The sequence below is a fragment of the Mixophyes fleayi genome, chromosome 11, assembly GCF_038048845.1.
Source record: "Mixophyes fleayi isolate aMixFle1 chromosome 11, aMixFle1.hap1, whole genome shotgun sequence".
NCBI classification, from domain to species: Eukaryota; Metazoa; Chordata; class Amphibia; order Anura; family Limnodynastidae; genus Mixophyes; species Mixophyes fleayi.
The window spans coordinates 23,509,866-23,531,795 of record NC_134412.1 but is presented as its reverse complement, the minus strand read 5'-3'; the positions used below and the strand labels follow the sequence as shown (position 1 = coordinate 23,531,795).

The window sequence follows — 21,930 nt, the reverse complement described above, 5'->3', positions numbered from 1 at the left end:
ACTAAACTGAACTTGATGGGGTGAATCTGAATTACATGGAAGGATCCCCCCTTATTATGAGAATGTGGTTGGATAACACAGGACATTTCTTTAAACATGATTCAACTTGGATTGTTGTTAAGCATATTTTGGTATAATAATTCAGTTGCTTACAATACTGGAGCTAGGGGAGCACAGTGTTCAGATTCAGGCTGTAGAGATCATTACAATTAGCACAAGGATTCCATACGTACCGACGTAGCTAAATGCACTTTAAGCCGGGAAACCATTTAAAGCTCATTCATTTATTATGACTTAAACCACTGCTCTGTAGCCAGTCGGCATTGATCAATCGCTGATTGATGAAAATCATTATTGGAATGTTTTATTCATCTGATTATAGTACAAGCTGCTAGCAATAACACAGAGATGTTAATCATCAATCTGTAGGCAAATCTGCCACACACATGGGGGGCCAAATTGGATAAATCTGGCAGTTTAGCACTTGGGCCAAATTAATCAAATGGAGAATCTTAGTGCGGTCAACAAATAGGTCTATAGGGGCAACCTGCTGACTTTAACATGTTCAAAAGTGACCTGATCATTTTCCGGATTTACGACATTATCACAGTGTGTGCGGACAACTTTATACAGACAAAACTATTACCCCCCTTTAAAAGTGCTTGACGTTACTGCATAATAAAGTCAAACAGCCTGTGCCAGAATTTGGTTTTCCTATATACTGTTTCTTTAAAAAGTGAAGTGTTCAGAAGATTCTAGCCAAACATCTCTTGACTTCCTGTTGGTATTGAGTTAGTTTCTGCATGCATAGAGAAGTGTGAGTGGTCATTTGATGGGGCAATTGTATGTTATTGCACTGTTTATCTTACAGATTGCTGGATTTGACATTGATGGAACAATTATCACAACAAAGTCAGGAAAGGTCTTTCCAACCAGTGCAGATGACTGGAGGTATGACGTGTGTTTATTCTCTTTGTCAGTTGAACTTTAACCTAGAATTAAAATACAATCTTGGGTTCTAAAAATGTAACATACTGTAAAGGCATAAATAGGAAGGGGACTTTTGTTGTTGAAATTTTTTTGTTCCTCAAACTTAATTGAACGGTCTAAACAAAATTCTTCAGAATGGCTGTAATCGCTAGTTCCTTTTTTGGTCTGCCAGGTGAAAATATTAACCTCATTTAAAGTGGACCTGTCACTTACACATTTCATGGCCTAATATGCATGAGCCTGTAGCCTGTCAATTCACAAGGACCCAGTACATCATGAATATAAGTTAGGACTAATGAATATTGGGCAGCTTCTCAGTGATGTCGGCCGCCTTCACTCCGGGCCCCTGAGAGTCCTGATAAAAAGATTCAGATGCCAGGGAAAATTAAAACCCTTTACCTCTTACCATCGGAAGATTTGGTTCAATGGGAAAATTCTCATAAGGTGGACCCCCCCATTGCCCGCCTATTTAGAACCAACGTCATACTGGTACATGATGACTTGTTGTTAAAGGCATCATCCGAATCTGCCGTTCAACAGCACATTCGGCTGACTATCCAGGTTCTGGAGAGACACTACTGGATTCCCAAGTCTTCCTAAATTCCAGCCCAACAGATGAGGTTTCTTTGCCTCAACTTCGACTCTGTGTGACAGAAGGTGTTCCTCCCGGAGGACAAGGTCCTTTCCATTCTGAACAAGACCAAGGCCTAATTGGCCAGGCGAGAAGTGTCTCTTCTCCGGTGCATGAAATTGTTAGGGACCATGGTGTCTGTATTCGAGGCAGTGACTTTCGCACAGTTTCATTCAAGACCATTTTAGAGGTAGTTTCCGAGAAAATGGTCCAGATCCACCCTTCAGTTGGACAGGCAGCTCATCTCGCTGTCCATAACCACACACCAGTGTCTCACCTGGTGGCTCTCACAGACAAATCATAAGAGAGGTCAGTCCTTCCAGAACTGGGAGTGGAACTTTCTCACCATGAGCGCCAGTCTGTCCAGGTGAAGTGCGGTCATAGGCCCTCTTCAGTTACAGGGTCTCTGGTCTCCTCAAGAACTGCTTGTCCTGAAGTTAACAGCAGTCTACAGAGCACTCCTATGGGGTCAGGGGATCCAGGAAGGAAAGCCCCTGAAAATTCAATTGGAGAGTGCCACTGTTGTAGACTTCCTGAGCCATCAGTAGGGAATGTGCAGTGCCATGGCCATGCGGGAGACAGCGCAGATATTGTCATGGACAGAACGCCATTTTCTGCTGATGGCGGCCACATTCATCCCAGGGATGGAGAACTGAAAGGATGATTACCTCAGCCATCACTGGATCCATCCATGAAAATGGTCCCTTCACGTACAGGTGCTTGCTGTACTGGTACAGCGTTTGGGTCAGTCAGAGATAGATCACATGGTGTCATGTCTGAACTTCAAAGTTGTCTAATCTGTGCATAGTCCAGAGACTCCATGGCGAAGTACATTTATGCAATGACGATCCTGTGGAAGTTTAATCTGGTGTACCTGTTTCCACCAATTCCGAAGCTTCTATGGGTGTTGTAGAAACTGAAAAGAGAACTGGTCGAGCCATTCTTGTGGCTCCGAATTGGGCGCACGGGACATAGTACTCCGGTATCCTAGGGATGGCCGCAAGTCCGCCTTACAGATTGCTTTCTGGCTCAGGGTTGTCACTCTTTAAATCGTCTGGCTTTTACGTCTTGACTACTAAGATTCTGATTTTTCTGGGCAAAGGATTTTCACCCAAGGTTGTGCAGACCATGATTAAGGTGAGGAAACCTCATCTTCGGCAAATTGGTACCGGGTATTACCGGCTTACATTCAGTGGTGTGAGGGTCACAGTTTTCACACTTACAGGTTTAGTCTTTCCTCCTGTTATCCTTCCTACAAGCTGGTTTTGACAAGGGTCTCCGTTTCTCGTCCTTGAATATGCAGGTTTCGGCGCTTCCTGTTGTCTTTTAGCACAAGTTGGTGCTGATGAGAGATGTGCAGACGTTCCTACAGGGGGTTCTACTTGTTGAGCCTCCCTTTGTACATCCTGTGAAGCCTTGATATCCTCAGGAGCCCTTAGTCCATATGATCGCAGTGTCATCCAATGAAAGGAGGATTTTTCCTCACCGTAAAATCCCTTTCTTTGAGTCAATTGGGGGACCCTCTTTCTCTGGTTGGTTGTGTGTTGTTTGCTGTTGATGATCTAGGTATCTGGTTACTCCTAGTTAGGCCCTCTCTTCTGTGCTTTGTTATGCAAAAACTGAGGATGGCTTCAGATGGGAGGGGTGTAGTAGGGGAATATGAATGTCAGAATTAAAGAGCCTTAGTTCCAAGTCTGCTCCATGATCGCAATATCCCCCAAAGGACTCAGAGAAAGGTATTTTATGTTGAGTAAGAAATCCTTTTTTTTATGACTCTTCTATGCTTCCAAAATAATATTTAATTACATGTTTAGCAATTAGGCTGGGTCCTATTAAGGTCATCCCATACCCATACACGTACAGTTAGGCGTAACACATGATACTGACTGAGGAGACCATATTACAATCATCTGCTGTATGTAATGGAATTTTCATATGTTGTAGAGGACAGTGAATTGTACTGTGCTCCAGGATGTCAAAGCAGCTGTGGTTTTTTTGTGTCCCACGTTCCAAGTCACTGACCCAATCAATAAATTACTCTATTATTAGACCACTTTCTCATGACTGTTGTTTCAACCTACAAAATAGCTGTCTCCATTGTACGTAGGCGATGGGTGTGATGTCAGTCTAAATATATGAAATTTGTAAATGGCAGAGACGTACCTTTTTATGTAATTGTGAATGAAATGTTTTCATTTTTTAAGTTCTTCTACTTCTTTTATTGCGATTCCTTTATACTAGAGGGTCATCGTAAACCTAATATGAAAACAAAGCCTATCCGTGGTACAAAAGTTAATTTATATTTTATTTTCTCAACATATTTTGCCTCGCATCAATGATATGCATTTATATCCTACAGAATTTTATATCCAGAAATTCCCAAAAAATTGAAAGCACTTCTGGCGGATGGATATAAGGTGAGTTTCATGACGGATTTTATAGAGCAGTCTCTGAAGGGTGACAAAGATAAGGGTAAAACGTAGTATACAAATTATAGGGAATGTATCAAGCGAGTATATAGGTTGTAGTACACAGTTGGGTTATTTTACTTAGGTTTGGATAGAAAGATGGGGGCAGATAACTGTTTGGGATAGATAGGCAGGTGTTACCTTTTAGTTGTGTCTTTTCTGTGTGTGATTCTCCCCCTCTCTCTTTTCCCCCTCTCTCTTTTCCCCCTCTCTCTTTTCCCCCTCTCTCTTTTCCCCCTCTCTCTTTTGCCCCTCTCTCTTTTGCCCCTCTCTCTTTTGCCCCTCTCTCTTTTGCCCCTCTCTCTTTTGCCCCTCTCTCTTTTGCCCCTCTCTCTTTTGCCCCTCTCTCTTTTGCCCCTCTCTCTTTTGCCCCTCTCTCTTTTGCCCCTCTCTCTCCTATCTCTCTTCTCTCCTTCTTTCTTCGCTCTTCTCTCCTTCTTTCTTCGCTCTTCTCTTCTCCTTTCTTCGCTCTTCTCTTCTCCTTTCTTCGCTCTTCTCTTCTCCTTTCTTCGCTCTTCTCTTCTCCTTTCTTCGCTCTTCTCTTCTCCTTTCTTCGCTCTTCTCTTCTCCTTTCTTCGCTCTTCTCTTCTCCTTTCTTCGCTCTTCTCTTCTCCTTTCTTCGCTCTTCTCTTCTCCTTTCTTCGCTCTTCTTCTCTCTTCTCTCATTTACCAGATATCTCTTACGTTGTCCTCTCTCAGGTGGTCTTTTTCACCAATCAGATGGGAATTAGCCGCGGTAAGCTAAGGCCTGAAGTTTTCAAAGCCAAAGTTGAAGCTATTTTGGATCAGCTGGGCATACCGGTACAGGTCTGTGCAGATTGTTTTGCTTTCAACAGAATATCAACATTAAATTGTCTATTTCAACATGTGAACTAAGTAGCAAGATGCTGATGATATAGTGACCACACATAGGACACATTAATGTGTCTCTACAACATCAGGAAAAATGGATGTGAAACAATTCTCTCACAATCTGTATACCTTCAGGGCTGAAAACGAAACCCCACCTCATCCTAGTCAGATGATTCCAGCACTGAGTTTAGGGGAACCAAGCTGTGGCTGCTGGATTCCTTTTCTGGCTGCATTTGAGATTTAATATCTGCTCATCTTAGCACAGAGAACCCATCCTGAATGTATATTTTTTCATGCTGACGAGAGTATACTTTTAAGTTAATTTATTGTATGGAAAAATCAGCCTTTATTTTAACTAGAATTAATAGATTTCAAGTTGCCCACAAAGAGAGACAAAACAAAAAAACACATTTAACAATACAAATTTACTTAAAATGAGCATATTTGCACCAAAGAAGAACTGATTGCATGCAGCCTAGATGACGGGTACAGCTAACTGGCCCAAAAATTAATCCTCTCCTGAACGGTAATCTTCTGTATCCAATGGGCAGGCCCGTGCAGTTATCCCCTTGACACCTCAGCCAGTAAAGCATTGTATAAATCTACACAAACCACTAAGGGGCAGATTTACTAAAACTTCTAGAAAAAAAAAAAAAGGTGTAGGTGTTGCCAATAGTAACCAATCAGATTCTAGTAATCATTTCATAGAATGTTCTAGATACATGGTAGATAGAATCTGATTGGTTGCTATGGCCAACACCTCCCCTTTTCCTTTCATACAGTATTAGTACAACTAAGGCTTACAAAACATGGTTTCTAAGGCGCAAATCAGACAAACATGGTTAGGAGACAACTGAGAAGTATCTGTATGTAAGACACAAATAACACATATACTCAGTTTCATTTATAATATTACCATCACAACAACAATCCATATAGCGTAGCACAAAGGCGTAGGGTTTTAAGGTTCAGTTCCAACCCAGAATGCTGCGTGATGTTTGTACGTTCTTCACATCATCGACTGGTTTTCCTCCAGTTACTTTAATAGATTAATTGGCCTATAACTAAATTGGTTCTGGTTTGTGAGTCCGTGGTAAGCTCCACTGGGCAAGAGACTTACGTACCTATATTGTCTGATTGTACACTGCTGCAGAGTATTTTAGATCTTAATTATTAAATAAATGCATTAATTAATAATATATATTTTGTTGAACTGTTTTTAAAAAAATACATAGTCATACTCAAGGCTTCTGGCATGCCCAAGTACTAAGATACCAAACCTCACAATGTTACATATGAGTGGAGTGGATTTATTTGATATGTTGGAGATGTAAATAATATTTTATTACAGGTCTTTGTTGCAACTGGGATGGGCATCTACCGTAAACCTGTCACTGGAATGTGGGATTATATGTGTGAAAAGGTGAGACTGACTGCTGGGGAACAGTGTACAGTAGGTACTGTAGCGATAAAATACAAGGCTATTATGAATCTCTCTGTATTGTTCTCTATACCTTAACTTAGTTATAATAGATTAGAAAACACATCTGGCTACTTTCCTAGAGCGCTGGAAGTGATTAATGCTTAGACATGACTGCAGTGCCTCCTATTAGACATGTAGTATGCTGATAATAACATTCTGTAAACCATGAATTTCAATATTGTGGTGGAAATGAGCAACTTGAGGCATTCAGAATGTTGCATGATCAGAGGTTCTTTTATTAGAAGCAAAGTACAGATGCATTCATCAGAGAGCAATCTGACATAGAGAGCCCATGCTGTTTGAGGTTTCTCCTCCCAAGCATAATAAATTGCTGGTGTTAAATTAGAAATTTGACATGTGTACTACATGATTAAACAAGCTTACACAGACAATACAAAGACATATTCAAGAGAATGACAACAGAAATACTTTATTTGTTGATAATCAGGCCCATATGGCTGACACTTGGTAGAGCATTTAGTATAACAAAAAAAAGTAGTTTCGAAATTTAATATGCAAAACATCGACTTCCATTAGGTGTGATGGGACATTTATTATTTCGTAATTATTATTAAAGCCGTTAGCTTTTTTCTGCAGATTTATTAAGTACATTTTAAAAGGTTCTAGATTACCCTCTACGATTCCTAAGAACACTTTGCTGTAAAATATATATATATTTATTGTATCAATATATTTTTTCCCAACGTACGTTTTATAGTGGCTATAAAAATAAATATTCATACCCCAGTCAGTTTTTCACAATTTGTTTTGGAGTGAAAATACATTTCTTTAAGAATTCAGTGATCAACACAAAATAATCTGTACTGTTAAGCAGCAGAAACAGCCGCTGTTTCTTAATTAATTAAAAGTAAAAAAAACACATAAATTAACTCAGTGGTTCCCAAACTGTGTGCCGTGGTTCCCTGGGGTGCCTCAGCGATCTTACAGGGGTACCAGGGACAGGGCTGGTGGTAAGCAAGGCGGGGGACTACTTAGTAATTTTTAAAAAAAATTTGAGCTGCAGTTACAGCTGTTATTGGCTAAAACTCTGCCAGCTTTACACATTTGTACACTGCAAGCCTGAATCACTAAGAAACGCAAAATGAACGTATTATGCGTTTGCTTTTGTTTTTAGAAACGCACGAAAATTGGGCTGCACACTTCCGTATTCAACAAGCAGCAGATCTAAATATACATCTGTTCTTGAATACGGGTCTAGGTCCGCTCTGGTCTAACAGACAGGATATTGCAGGATACGTTCCATACATAATCACCATTTATTTATATAGCGCCACTGATTCCGCAGCGCTGTACAGAGAACTCACTCACATCAGTCCCTGCCCCATTTGAGCTTACAGTCTATATTCCCTAACATACACACACACAGACAGAGAGAGAGAGACTAGGGTCAATTTTGATAGCAGCCAATTAGCCTACCAGTATGTTTTTGGAGTGTGGGAGGAAAGCGGAGCACCCGGAGGAAACCCACGCAAACACGGGGGGAGAACATACAAACTCCACACAGATAAGATCATGGTCGGGAATTGAACTCATGACCCCAGTGCTGTAAGGCAGAAGTGCTAACCACTTAGCCACCATGCTGCCCCATACATATGTGGAATATCAAGTCACAAAAGAACAAACAGAAACAAAAAACTGTTATTGTCACCTGTTAATTAATAATATAGTCATTAGTGACAAAAATTAAATTATTATTTTATTAAATAATTTTTTTAGCATCTAAGTCACTCCAATGGGGCTTTAACTATATGCTTAGGGTCATTGTCTTGCTGGAATATAAATTGTGTCCTTATTGATTGGAATGGTCCATTTTGGAGACTGTCCTGTTCTAGACATATTCACACATATGCCATTTTCTCTCCATTTCTCTATAATGGGCTTGACAGTTGTCAGAGGGATATTACAAGTGTTTGACATCTTATATCCTTCCCCTGATTGCTGCTATACAATAACATTTTCTCTGACGTACTTTGCTCTTCACGATGAAGCTCTTGTTATTAAATGTATTAGCTAACTCTGGGACAACTGTATCTATTTTGAAATCAATTGAGACACTAATTATATACCGTTGGACAATTAATTTTCTGGCCTCTGAAGACAACGGATTTGTTTAGGTATTTCTTGGCAACAGGATGAATAATGATGAGCAGTTATTGTCTGTATCTTATTTGTCATTAATGAAAAGCTTTGTTTTGTTTGTTTTTTTTCATTTGACATTACAGGGTATTTTGTGTTGATCAATGGGTAATTCTGAATAAATTCATTTTAATTCAGTGTTGTAAGAAAATAAAATGGGAACAATTTCAAAGGGGGTGAATACTTATTATAGCAAATGTATATTATGGTGAACCTCAATATGCTTTGTATCATAACCTAAAAATTATGTCCCCAGACATCCCCCTTTCTAAGACTATTTTGCACTAACCACTAATAGAAGCATTATTATTCATATCCATGGTATTCTTTTCATGCTGTGACCGATATTAAAGTAATTAAAATAAATATAGAGCTACCTCTGTATAAGGTCCGCTTGAAACACTGTTGTTTTAGAGAGGCTGGTGTTATAAAGAGTGACAGATAATGGGTTTAATACACTAGAACACAGTTTTGTTCCCAATAAATGACCTTACATAAGAGAGGAGGGGTATTATAAAGGGGTACTTTAAAGACGAATCTCTGTACTTTATTCATTCATAACTCAACCACGGGTCCCATAGACGACTCCAACGTAACGGCCGAAAACAGATACAGACCTCTGTTCTGTCTTTTAACAGCTCCTCATATTTGCCAAATAAATGTGTTTCTCTCACTTTCAGGGTAATGATGGCATCAAAGTGCAGAAAGAAGATTGTGTGTACGTAGGAGGTAATGATCACTGCTCTGTTTCCATATTCCTATAGAAAGTGAATTACAGATCCATTCCTCCTCTTACATTTATAAAATGAATGTAATGAAGCAGCACTAGGTGGACGTAGCTTAGTGATCCACTGAGGTCAACTCAACAAATTCGACTCTCCTTTATTGAAGCATGATTTCATCAGGGTATCCCAACAGCTCAAAGAATGGGCGTCCTAGGGAAGGGATGTCTACAGTTCAAGTAGGGCCGGTGGAGGATTAATTTTTAGCAATGTTTTAAAGGTGCTATGATTAAGGTCTGAGCACCTTATTATATCCAGTCTTCAATGCCTGCTCTCCTGGGATGTCCTCTGTCTTGAAGTGGGTAGGATTAGAATATCCTGTAGCCTATCAGAATGCTCAGAGACAATTTTGGGGGATGAACGGACTGTGCAAGACAGTGACCTGTCCACTTGTGTGGTTATGTAAGTGAGTGCAGGACTGCATGTGACAGGGGCAGTGTCATGATGTGAGGAGGGGAATGGAGGCAGCAGGAAGCCACAGACTGAGAGTAGAAGGAACAAGGTCCTCCAACAGCACAGATTAGTAACTGGAAGCTTCTACAAAACTGGTGCAGGAATACTCTGCTGCCTAATGTACCACTATATAAAAAGAGGTTCATGCATCCATCTTGTTTAAAAAGTATCTCTTTAACCTCTCGTGTATATATAAACCCTTCATTGGACTAAATAGAACATCATATCATGTGTTGGCCGCAGTGTGATTCCATTATCTTCACACAGATGCTGCTGGACGACCGGCAAACTGGGCTCCCGACCGCAAGAAGAAAGATTTTTCTTGCGGGGACCGCTTGGTAAGACGTCACACAGTTGTATTGATCGGGGTATAGTAAATAGATAACAGCACTAATTCCTGTATTGTTTTATCAGTTCGCTCTGAATCTAGGTATAAAGTTCTACACTCCAGAAGAGTATTTCCTTGGTTGGAAGAAAGCTCCTTATCAGCTCCCTACCTATGATCCAGTAAGTCTAAAAGATAAGAGCTTATTTTTACAGCATAAGGGTAATGTGCCTATGCAAGTAACTTAACTACTTAAAAGGGTTAACTTAGTTGTATAAAAATATTTAAAAAGTGAAATGCGTGAGTTAGATCACCATAGTCACAGCGCCCTGGAACAAAGTGCTGATTTACCGGTGCATAAGAATATTTTTAAGAAGACCTCTATTCATATATCTTTTTGTTTTTTCCTCCTGATGTTCCGCACGTTATGCTGACTTATATTTGATGAAGTTAAACAAGATATGTGAATTGACAACTTTTTAAAAATATTCTGTTGCCTTGACAATGGAAGTAACCTTTGTCAATGTTCCTATAATAGTTATTCTTTATGTCTATATATTGTTTTTCTGAACAGAGGAATCTGGATACTAGTGGTCCACTGTACGAACCCCCAACTTCCACTCTGGTCTCTGCCACCCCTGAGGTAGTGGTGGCTGTCGGCTTTCCGGGAGGTAATGTTTTGCTTAATCACAATACATTCAGCAACGTGAAGCTTCACCTTCTTTGATAATATCATTACCGGTACCAGAAAGTAATCATTTACAAAGTGCACAAAAAGGTTTAATTTTGCAGCTGCGCACGTCAAGGTGCACACTTTTAGGACGTTTTTTCATTTTTGTCCTATATTATTGCTTTACCTCCCACTAAATTAATAGGACCAGACCTCCTCTCCGCAGCTCATAGCTGGTGCAAAAGTAACGTCTTTTTGTGGAGTGGAAGTGGCCGTGCGCCCCTCCGCACAGCAAGAACCACCCCATAAAATCTAATAATCCGAATTCTTACACCTTTATCTCATTACAGCAGTCTTGCTCTGCAAAGCTCCACTACACTCGTTGTATCAGTGCGCCTACTCCATGACTTTCCATTCGCTGGTGCAAACTTGTGCTCTTCCCTAAACCCATTTTGCTCTGTAAACCTATGCACTTTTGTGGAAATCTAAAAGAGGAGTTTGTGCTGCACATCGTCTGAAATAATGCTCTCTGTTTTTATTGTCTGGGTTATGTACCTTCAGCAGGTTGCCTAATGCTATGACTTTCTTGGAAAGTTTGACAGCAGAGAAAAAACACTTTAAATAACAGAACAGTGACGGTGCTATACTTACTTGTCCATGTTCAAGCACTGCATTTCATTAGTGTTAAATGGATTTTATTTTAAATTGCCCAGCTTTTACCATTGGTAACATACACCCCTTAAAAGTTGTAACTAAAATTGTCTGCTGGTGAAGATTCTCTCCAGAGAGAGGGATCCCGTATGGTTCTCTCTTCTAGTCCTCATACACCTGACGACAGTGGGTTTAAAATCATTGGCGCATATAGCCAATGGGAGAAGCTAAGCAAGAACTTGTATTTAAAAATAGACCTATTCCCTAACTTAAGGGGGAACAGTACACAGAGGTAAACTCTGACCTTTTATTCATTTTCTGTTTGAAATTGGTATTACCCGATTTCATTCTTTGGTGCGGCTTTTCAGTTTCCACTACTGGTGATCCACAGCATAAGCGATACAGAACAGACTTAATTGTAAATATCCCTGATAGTGCGTATTGATGCCGGGCCATGGGGAGTTACAGTGCATTATTGCTCCAATGCTCAAATAGTGCGACCAAAATTGCTTTGTGTCTCTTAAGCTGTGACTACGTTGGGCATTGTATATTTGTTGACATCACACAATGTGTTATTACAGGATATTGCTGAAGAGGTCAGTGGTGTAATGCTATTTACAGACCTATTCCAGGCTCTATGCCAACTATTAGTTATATTTTAAAGTTGCCACATTTCATAAAGATATTGACAGGTTTATTTGAGATAGAGAGTAGCTATTAAATTCCCTTCGACAGCTCATTTACACCTTTGCATCTAGTATAATATTAGAAATGTATATGTTTTCAGACATGTTTTTCATGCATTTTATATGCACTCCAAGTGGACACATGATCAGGGTACCGTTCTGTTTCTTAATGAGAAGTCTAAATCTTCATTTATATCTTGTGTGTTTATAGCCGGAAAATCTTCTTTTGTGAAAGAACATTTGGTGCCTAAAGGTTATGCGTTTGCCAACAGGGTAAGTAGATGGTAGGAGAGAAAATAAATTGTATCCCTTGGAGAAATCTGGCATTTGTTGGGTATTCTTTTCAGAACAGGCTTAACAATCATAGTTAGGGGTTGCAACAATAATAAAGTTCTGTAAATTCTATCACTACTCTAGAGTTCTGTAAGAATCGCACTAATTATAAGTACTCTCGCAGTATGTCCATTGTCCTATGTGTGTCGCTAATGGAAATCAATATTATTTTCATCCTGGGATTTGTCTATTGGCCTGACCTGTGACATTCATTGTAGGACACTCTAGGAACATGGCAGAAGTGTGTGGCAGCCTGTGAAGAAGCTTTGCAAAATGGCAAGAGTATTTTCATCGATAACACTAACCCCGATTTAGAGTCTCGAGGCCGGTGAGTAAGGCTGGCTGAACCACTTGGTGCTATAAGATTTAGCATCTAATTCAGTTGACCGCAAGATTTTTTTAAGACCATGTTAAGTCATTTTAACGCTGGGTTAACTTTACACGCGATTCAATTCCATTTTTAACGCTCTGGTTTTTTTCATCAAACGGTCCTCTCGCGCTCCAGTAGAAGGTCTATTGAAAGTATAGGGTGTGCGAGAGGCAGCCGTGTTAAAAGATATTTAATTGTATTTTTAACGCTGCGCGTTAAACAGGCCAATATGCTGTTTTATCTCGCACCTCTTTGGGGTGTGATAAAAATAAAAATCCTCTGAAAACGATTTGAAATCATGTAATAATGAGAAAAAAAAAGCTAAACTATGTTTATCGGTAATGCCTAACATGTAAAAGTTGATTTTCTTGTTAAAAAATAATGAAATAAAAAAAAAAAATCACTAATTAATTAATATTTAGGTATGTTTTTGGTACAAATATGTTTGTACTAATGTGTTTTGACATGGTATAGATGATTCTATAGTAAAAAAAATAGTTAAATAAAAAAATATGCTAAAGAAAGTACTGTAATGTAGATATTATCAATGTGTAATGCAATCTAATGTATGAAAATATATGCAAAACCTTTTTTTTGTGTTATACATGACCGCATTAAAACTCCTCTTGCAAAAATAATGATTAATGCGCAGGGGCAGCGGTCCCTCTTTTTCAATTGAATTGCACGCTGCAATTGAAATAACTAAAACCCCCTTAGGGTCTCCGTCATTTTTTCGAAGCACCCTTAAGCCAAAATAATTACCAGTTAGTCCCCTGCCTTGCTTACCCCGCCCTAGCTGTAGCATGTCTGCGAAATCACCACGGCACCCCAGGTAAACGCTGAATTAATACATTAATAAACATATGAGATCTTGTTCAGGTTTTGGATCCGCTTTCTCAATGGACAGAACCGCTTATTGTGCTTTCATGATCCTTGTCTCTGTATGTAAGCCTCCCGCTACATTGGCCTATGTGACAGTCTCTTTACAAAATGCGTCTTGTCGTGATCTCATTTATTTCTGCAGCCCATATGGTTGGAGGATCCACACAGCTCACTCACGACACCACTATGTATAAATGTGTGTATGTGTAAATATATATATATATATAAACTAAAAGGCTTTTAGAAGACACTACACACTATACAGTTCCAGCTACAATTAATATACTTCTCACAAGACATTGGATACATTATCTCACAGCAATTTACAGTTGTTTAAATTAAACGGGTACGTTTTATGAAATGTAAATAGTTGTTTTAATGAACAGTTTCCGTTCTAAGCAGGTCAGCCTTCCATTTATTAGCGTGTGGTGGAGACGTGTGTGATAAGGATGTTTGTTATGGCAACACTCACATTTCTTATCTCTTCTTTCCATTTCACTCCGCTAACAGCTGCCTGGCAGACATACATGTGAGTTCGTTTCTCCTGGTAGCCAGGGGAGAAACAGTCTAGGCTGAGCCACCCAACTATAGACAGGAATAGCACCACTGCCCCAGCTCATTCTGCCTCATACAGCTATATTACAGTCCCAGGGCTGATTGACCGTAATATATTTTCTCTCTGACCTGGTGGGGCATACAGAGAGTAATTCAAATGAATGTTCAGCCAAAAAGTATATAGTGCATGTTAACCAGGAAGCAAGGAGTGCAGGTGCTCCAATTACCAAGAATCTTTTGAAGTTGTTTTTGTGCCTTTATTCATCGAGGGGGCTATAAAGAATCGGCTGTGTAAGGAAATACAAGTGGTGGTATCCCATGAGGTGGACTCTGACCTGTGAGGGGAGCATATAATGTTTAACTGGGGCATGAAGAGCCCACCAGGGGAATGCAGTGGCAGGAGCCTATGAAATAGTGTAGTGATTCCCAAACTGTGCAACGTGGCTCCCTGGGGTGCCACGGGAATCTCACAGGAGTACCTCGGCCAGGGCTGGTGGCAAGCAAAGCGGGGGACTGTTTAATAATTGCTATGGATTAGGGGTGAATTTAAAAAATTATGGAGACCCTAATGGTGCCTTGAACTGAGAAAGTTTGGGATTCACTGAAAAAGTGCGTTCATTCTGAAGGGGTGTGGCCAGCTACCAGGGAGGTGTGGCCCCCAGAGTTGGCATGACCATTATGCAAGGGGCGTGACTATCATTTCAGCCAGTGCGAAGCCGCTCGCCAACCCCTTCCTATCCACTTCGAATTCATGGGCATGGCAGGCAGAGCAGTATGAAGTGGGGAATATCTTCCAACTGCCTTTGCAATAGGGACAAAGTTCTGATTGAGTGGGACAGTCACCCAAAATCGATATCACCCCACCAGAATCGGGACATTTGGCGGACTGCTCTCCACTACCTGTTCTTGTAGTGTTCGCTATCTGCCGCTCGTGTCCTAAGCAGTGGCACAGTGGGTAGCATTCCTGCCTCACAGCGATTCCCGACCAGGGACCTCCGGTTTCCTTCCACACTCCAAGAACGTACTGATATCTTAATTGGCTGCTGACCAAAATGAACCCTATTGTGTGGGTGAGTTGGGGAATTTAAACTGTAAGCTCCATTGGGGCAGGGACTGATGTGAGTGACAAATATTGTCTGTAAAACGCTGCGTATTTAGTGGTGCTATATAAATAATCAATAATAATAAGCAGCTCTACCTGCATCCAGTCCTCCATACTGCCCTGACATTAAATTCATAGTATTTAATAAATCTCCCCAAACTCTGACTCACATTCATTTATTAGCCCCCAAACCCCAGCGTTAAATAAATAGTTCCATCTCCCCAGCAACTAATAAATATCTCCCACCCTCTGTTAAATGACTATCCCTCACCTGCACCATTAAATGAATAGCTCATCCACACCCACAGTACATGAAGAGCCCTCTCCTCACGCTTACCTTGTTCTATGCACCCCACCACCACCACCCCCCTATCACCACCCCCATCACTACCACAATCACCACCACCACCACCCCCATCACTACCCCCATCACCACCACCATCATCACCATCACCCCCATCATCATCACCATCACACCCATCACTACCCCCATCATCATCATCACCATCACCCCCACCCCCCCATCACCACCACCACCATTATCATCACCACCATCATCCCCACCATCACAATCATCCCCATCATCATCACCACCACCACCCCCCCCATCACCACCATCATCACCACCACCATCATCATCATCACCACCACCATCATCACCACCACCATCATCATCACCACCACCACCATCACCCCCATCACCATCATCATCATCGCCATCATCACCACCACCACCATCATCATCATCATCACCATCACCCCCATCACCATCACCACCCCCATCACTACCGCCATCACCACCACCATCATCCCCATCATCATCACCATCACCCCCATCACTACCCCCATCATCACCATCACCACCCCCACCATCACCATCATCCCCACCATCACCATCATCCCCACCATCATCCCCATCATCATCACCATCACCCCCATCACCATCATCACCACCACCATCACCCCCATCACCATCACCACCATTATCATCACCATCATCACCACCACCATCACCATCATCGCCACCACCACCACCACCACCACCACCACCATCATCATCACCATCATCGCCATCACCACCACCACCACCCCCATCACCATCACCACCCCCATCACTACCGCCATCACCACCACCATCATCACCATCATCATCACCATCACCCCCATCACTACCCCCATCATCATCATCACCATCACCACCCCCACCATCACCATCATCCCCACCATCATCCCCATCATCATCACCATCACCCCCATCACCATCATCACCACCACCACCACCATCACCCCCATCACCATCATCACCACCACCACCCCCCCATCACCACCACCACCACCATCATCACCATCACCCCCATCACCATCATCACCACCACCACCATCATCACCACCACCACCACCCCCATCACCATTATCATCACCATCACCACCCCCACGCCAGTTCTCTACACTACCCCCTCAATGCTGCTATTAATTCTCACTATAAAAACTTCCAGAGACTTTATTTTAAAACATGTTTGTGAGGATGTAAATCTATTATTGTAATAATTAAAAATAAATTTAAGGTTATACTTTTTATTTTATTTTGTTAAACAAAAATCATCACAGTCTGTAACTGATATTTGCAGTCTTGTGCTGCAGAGCCCCCGGGGGAGGGGGTCTTTGTGTGCTAAAAGCAAAGCAGAACTTTACTAAAGACAGAGAAGTCTATGATATCGATATAACACATAGGAGAGTTGTCATTGAGTATAATACCTGTAATTAATGTAGTATATTCCTGTTACATTTCAGGTACATCAGCTGTGCAAAGAAAGCGGGTGTACCGGCCCGTTGTTTCCACTTCACAGCCACTATTGAAGTGGCCAAGCACAACAATCGGGTGAGTGGGATCACAGCCACTAGTGAATATCATACCTGCAGTCTGTAGCTTATCACAACAATTATGTCTTTGTTTGCAGTTCCGGGAGATGACCAGTAAAGGACACATTTCAGTAAACGACATGGTCATCAATAGCTACAAGTAAGTGTCAGCAACTGGAAACAGTGCCAGTATTAAGTACTTTTGGGAGAGGAGAGGCTTAAAGGGGATGTCCACACCTGATGATGTTTTTTACTCAACCCCTATACTCCATTACTAGCAGAACTTCCACTATTAACAAAATGCAGACGACTAATGAGTAAATTCTACAGATATCCCTATTAGCATAATTCTCTATGTTGTCTTAATGAACAAATAGCAACCCTCGTCCTACTGTACCAATAGCAACCCTCGTCCTACTGTACCAATAGCAACCCTCGTCCTACTGTACCAATAGCAACCCTCGTCCTACTATACTAATAGCAACCCTCGTCCTACTGTACCAATAGCAACCCTCGTCCTACTGTACCAATAGCAACCCTCGTCCTACTGTACCAATAGCAACCCTCGTCCTACTGTACCAATAGCAACCCTCGTCCTACTGTGCCAATAGCAACCCTCGTCCTACTGTGCCAATAGCAACCCTCGTCCTACTGTGCCAATAGCAACCCTCGTCCTACTGTGCCAATAGCAACCCTCGTCCTACTGTGCCAATAGCAACCCTCGTCCTACTGTGCCAATAGCAACCCTCGTCCTACTGTGCCAATAGCAACCCTCGTCCCACTGTGCCAATAGCAACCCTCGTCCCACTGTGCCAATAGCAACCCTCGTCCTACTGTGCCAATAGCAACCCTCATCCTACTGCGCCAATAGCGACCCTCGTCCTACTGCGCCAATAGCGACCCTCGTCCAACTGAACCAATAACAGGCCAAGCTCTTGCGCATCATTCTTTTAACCAGGTATTTCAGCTCCTATAACTTGCTGTGACTGCCATACCAGCTGCAGTAGTAGTTTGAAAGTATATTAGTCAGGAAAGTTTATCCACTTATTTAAAAATTCACAATAATTTACAATAAAAGGAATTGCAAATAGAAGTGGAAGTAAAACACAAATTAAAATAGTTTTAAACACATGTAGTAAAAGGCTACTACACCTAGACATGTTCATCTACATACAAGTGCTGCTAATGGCATTCACAGATATCTAGGTAAAGTCCCCCTATCCTACAACGGATCCTGAGATATCTCACTTTGTATCATACATTTCCATGTAAGCTGCTGTTCCGTGCTCCAGTCATACCTGGCTAAAGAGACTGCAGTATTTATCTATTAACACACTTTAATTTGTGGGTAAAGTAGTATTGACTAACCTAGAAAGTGATTAATTGACTTCACTTACAAATGTGGTGTTCACATATGTATTTTCCAGAAACAAATGTGTTTTTCAATAAAAGTGCCTTTTCTGTACATTCATGGCTCGTTTATAAATATGCAACGCGTAGAACAATATGTCTTACTGTGATCCATGTTCATTAATACTGTATATATTTTTTAAGGTTTACTTTCTTGTTTTTTTTGTACAGAAGTAAATTTGTTGCACCGTCAGTGAGCGAAGGTTTCAGTGAGATTTTAAAAATCAATTTTGTGCCAAATTTCAAGGATCCAGATCAAAGAGCTTTGTATCAGCAATTCTCAGAAGGCTAAGTTACAGCTTCTAGCTATGTGGAACGAAGAGCTGATAACAATGACTTCATAACCTCTATAATAAGGAACAGATTAAATCTAATAAATTTACATGTCATTTAATTATTAATGTTTACACATTGAGGAGGAAGAACTGCTTATATCTACAAAACAGCTCATGTTTTCATAAGGAAAAGCACGGTTATTGAGCGAAACCTGGACGGCCTCGAGGACAATACAATCAAGACCAACGCCGCGCTGTTTATTGTCTGACCACATGGTGGCACTGTTGTTCCGAAATACCTTTTTTTGTTTTTCTACTTCTTGTTCAAGTTCTCATTGTTAAATAAATAGAATTGTCCAGATTGGGCTAAATTGCAAACATTATAAATGTGGAAATGATTATATCCATTACCGGGACTGACCCTCGGTTGCTGGCGTTGGAGCAGACTGTATGACAACTTCTCTGTCTCCGTGACATTGCATCTGTGCCAATGATGTCATTCCTTGGCTTGCACACAAGCTGTTCAAATCTTTCAAATATGTCCCTTAAATGCAAGCACTTAATAAACACTGGAACATTCTCTCTCTTTGTGCCTTGGCTGTTGTGCCTATCGTTTAATTAAAAAATATTCTCAAATTCCAATCGGAACATACTGATGTCTGCTTACATTATTCATTTCAGGGAGTTGTTTTTTTTTGCAAATCTTACAAAGGGGGGATATATTTCCCCTGCATGTGTTTTTAATAGGACGTTTATATGAAATCGCTTCCCTTTCCTAGTACCATGGTGTCCCAGTTTCTATGACCTTCGTACTAAACAAGACAAGGCCACTCTGTCCATCTTCAGTTCCAAAGTGTCCATATCTACCAAACTTTAAAACCATTTTCCATAGGCTTTTTGCTGTTGGTCGTCTCCTCACTCCTCACTGTATGCAGACATAGAGGTCTACATAACATCTTCACCATTATATATATTTAAAAAGCATCATCATCATTTATTTATATAGCGCCAACATATTCCATAGCACTTTACAATTGAGGACAAACATAGTAAACTAATAAACAAACTGGGTAAAACAGACAAAGAGGTGAGAAGTCCCTGCTCGCAAGCTTACAATCTATGGAACAATGGGAGTTTGATACATGAGGCTAAGGCTACATTTTGTATTTTGGCCCAGCCACACTGCAAAGGTAAAAGTGACTCATAGGCTAAATGATCCTGTCACACAACAATGTTGGTCAGGGGGTAGTTGTCTTGTGTGAAATTGTGTAACGGGTGGTAATAGGCTAAGGTAGTGAGGTTAAGAGGGTGGTTGAGGAATATTATAAGCTTGTCTGAAGAGGTAGGTTTTCAGAGAACACTTAAGAGTTTGTAGACCAGAGGAAAGTCTTATTGTGCGAGGGAGAGAATTCCATAGAGTGGGTTCAGCCCGAAAAAAGTTCTGTAGCTCTGTACGATTGGAGTTACAATCCCTTCCTTTTCAGCGGCTTTATATCGTACAATGGGCCTGGCACTCATGCCAAAATACAGGAAACGCTTATGTAAATGTGAGATAAAAAATATTATTAACAGGTGTTTCTTCCGTATAGGTGTGGTTCATGAGTAATGCAATTACCCTATGATTCTTAGGGTTGCGTAAACTTACTAGGGCGTGCCCAGTTGCCAATGTTTAGGCCACTGCGGCTGGAGAAAGATACTGCATGTCTGTATGTCCTGCAGCTGCAGGGATGAAGGCTGCTCAACTTGATGATGTATCTTAAAGGACATTGTCTTACCTTAGGCATCTGTACTCAATAGTGCTTACTCAGCCATGAGGTCTATGTACAGGTTGATATACAAGGCAAAACATACAAGTAACTGAACCATTTGACCGTGAATATCAATGTAAGGTGTGAACAGGCAGTGTCATCAATCTAAGAGCTTCTTAAAGAGAGTGGCAGGGTTACCAGGTACAAACAAATTATTACACATAAAAGGAGTTCTATTTCAGTCTGGACACAAGTACCTGTGTGTGTGTATGTGATGCGGCTTATAGATTCTTGTTTGCATGAAAAAGTGCATTGAAACAGTGACAGCATCGCTACAAAGTCCAAACTGAGGACCCACTGCTTGGTTTAATCAGCATTGTCCATGGCCTTATCTGAGTTTGTATGTTCTCCCTGTGTTTGTGTGGGTTTCCTCTGGGTGCTCCGGTTTCCTCCCACACTCCAAAAATATACTGGTAGGTTATTTGGCTGCTAACAAAATTGACCCTAGTCTCTCCCTCTCTGTCTGTCTGTGTGTGTGTTAGGGAATTTAGACTAAGCCCCAATGGCGCAGGGACTGATGTGAGTGAGTTCTCTGTATAGTGCTGCGGAATTAGTGGCGCTATATAAATAAATGATGATGATGACATTAGGGCAGACTTTACTATATGCCTTACTTTTGTGTGTTTGAATGAGCCTTGATAAGAACCTTCTTGCTCATTTAAATAATGGTGAAATCAAGTACAAAATTAGACACATTCCTGCTCCTAATCTGCACTTAGCCTTGATTTTCCCTCCATCCGCATCAACGTTTCCCGTTAGCTGGTGCAAACCTGTGCGCTCCTGTAGATGCCGCTATCGTTAAAGAATGGACTGCTGATCATGGGTCTGTGCTGTGAGCTTGTCCCAGGTCTAAAATCTGCCTGCAAGAGAGCCTTTTAATGACGGCTATACAATACAGAGAGTATCTTAATAATCCATATACAACACAGAGAGCATTCGCGTGACCACTATTCAAAACACAATGGCCTGGATGGAAGTCCATTTGTATGGTGTATCTTGTGCAAAGTAGCTCTGCACAGGCCCCGTGACGGATCTTGCACCAATGGACGCAGTTGCATGATATTCATGACGTGACGGTCTACGACTTAAAAGGCGGACTGGGGGTTTGAGGGGGCGGACTAACGTAGACCATGACCAGTACGGGCGTTCCGATACAAATGCGGACAATTCAAGTCCCGTGTTTAAAA

At 41.2% G+C, this 21,930-nt stretch overlaps 1 protein-coding gene across 1 annotated transcript in view; it reads left to right on the top strand.

The window, feature by feature from the left end:
- PNKP (polynucleotide kinase 3'-phosphatase) overlaps positions 1-19,591 on the top strand; it is a 29,016-nt gene extending 9,425 nt beyond the window's left edge. Inside the window, exons 5-17 of the mRNA XM_075191224.1 lie at positions 872-951; positions 3,981-4,038; positions 4,789-4,896; positions 6,293-6,364; positions 9,262-9,310; positions 10,084-10,154; positions 10,231-10,323; positions 10,716-10,812; positions 12,360-12,421; positions 12,700-12,809; positions 17,182-17,269; positions 17,349-17,410; positions 18,832-19,591. Of these exons, the coding sequence (XP_075047325.1) occupies positions 872-951; positions 3,981-4,038; positions 4,789-4,896; positions 6,293-6,364; positions 9,262-9,310; positions 10,084-10,154; positions 10,231-10,323; positions 10,716-10,812; positions 12,360-12,421; positions 12,700-12,809; positions 17,182-17,269; positions 17,349-17,410; positions 18,832-18,952 (1,071 nt within the window). The 3' untranslated portion in view covers positions 18,953-19,591. The remainder of the gene's footprint in view (positions 1-871; positions 952-3,980; positions 4,039-4,788; positions 4,897-6,292; positions 6,365-9,261; positions 9,311-10,083; positions 10,155-10,230; positions 10,324-10,715; positions 10,813-12,359; positions 12,422-12,699; positions 12,810-17,181; positions 17,270-17,348; positions 17,411-18,831) is intronic.
- Positions 19,592-21,930: the final 2,339 nt, after the last annotated feature.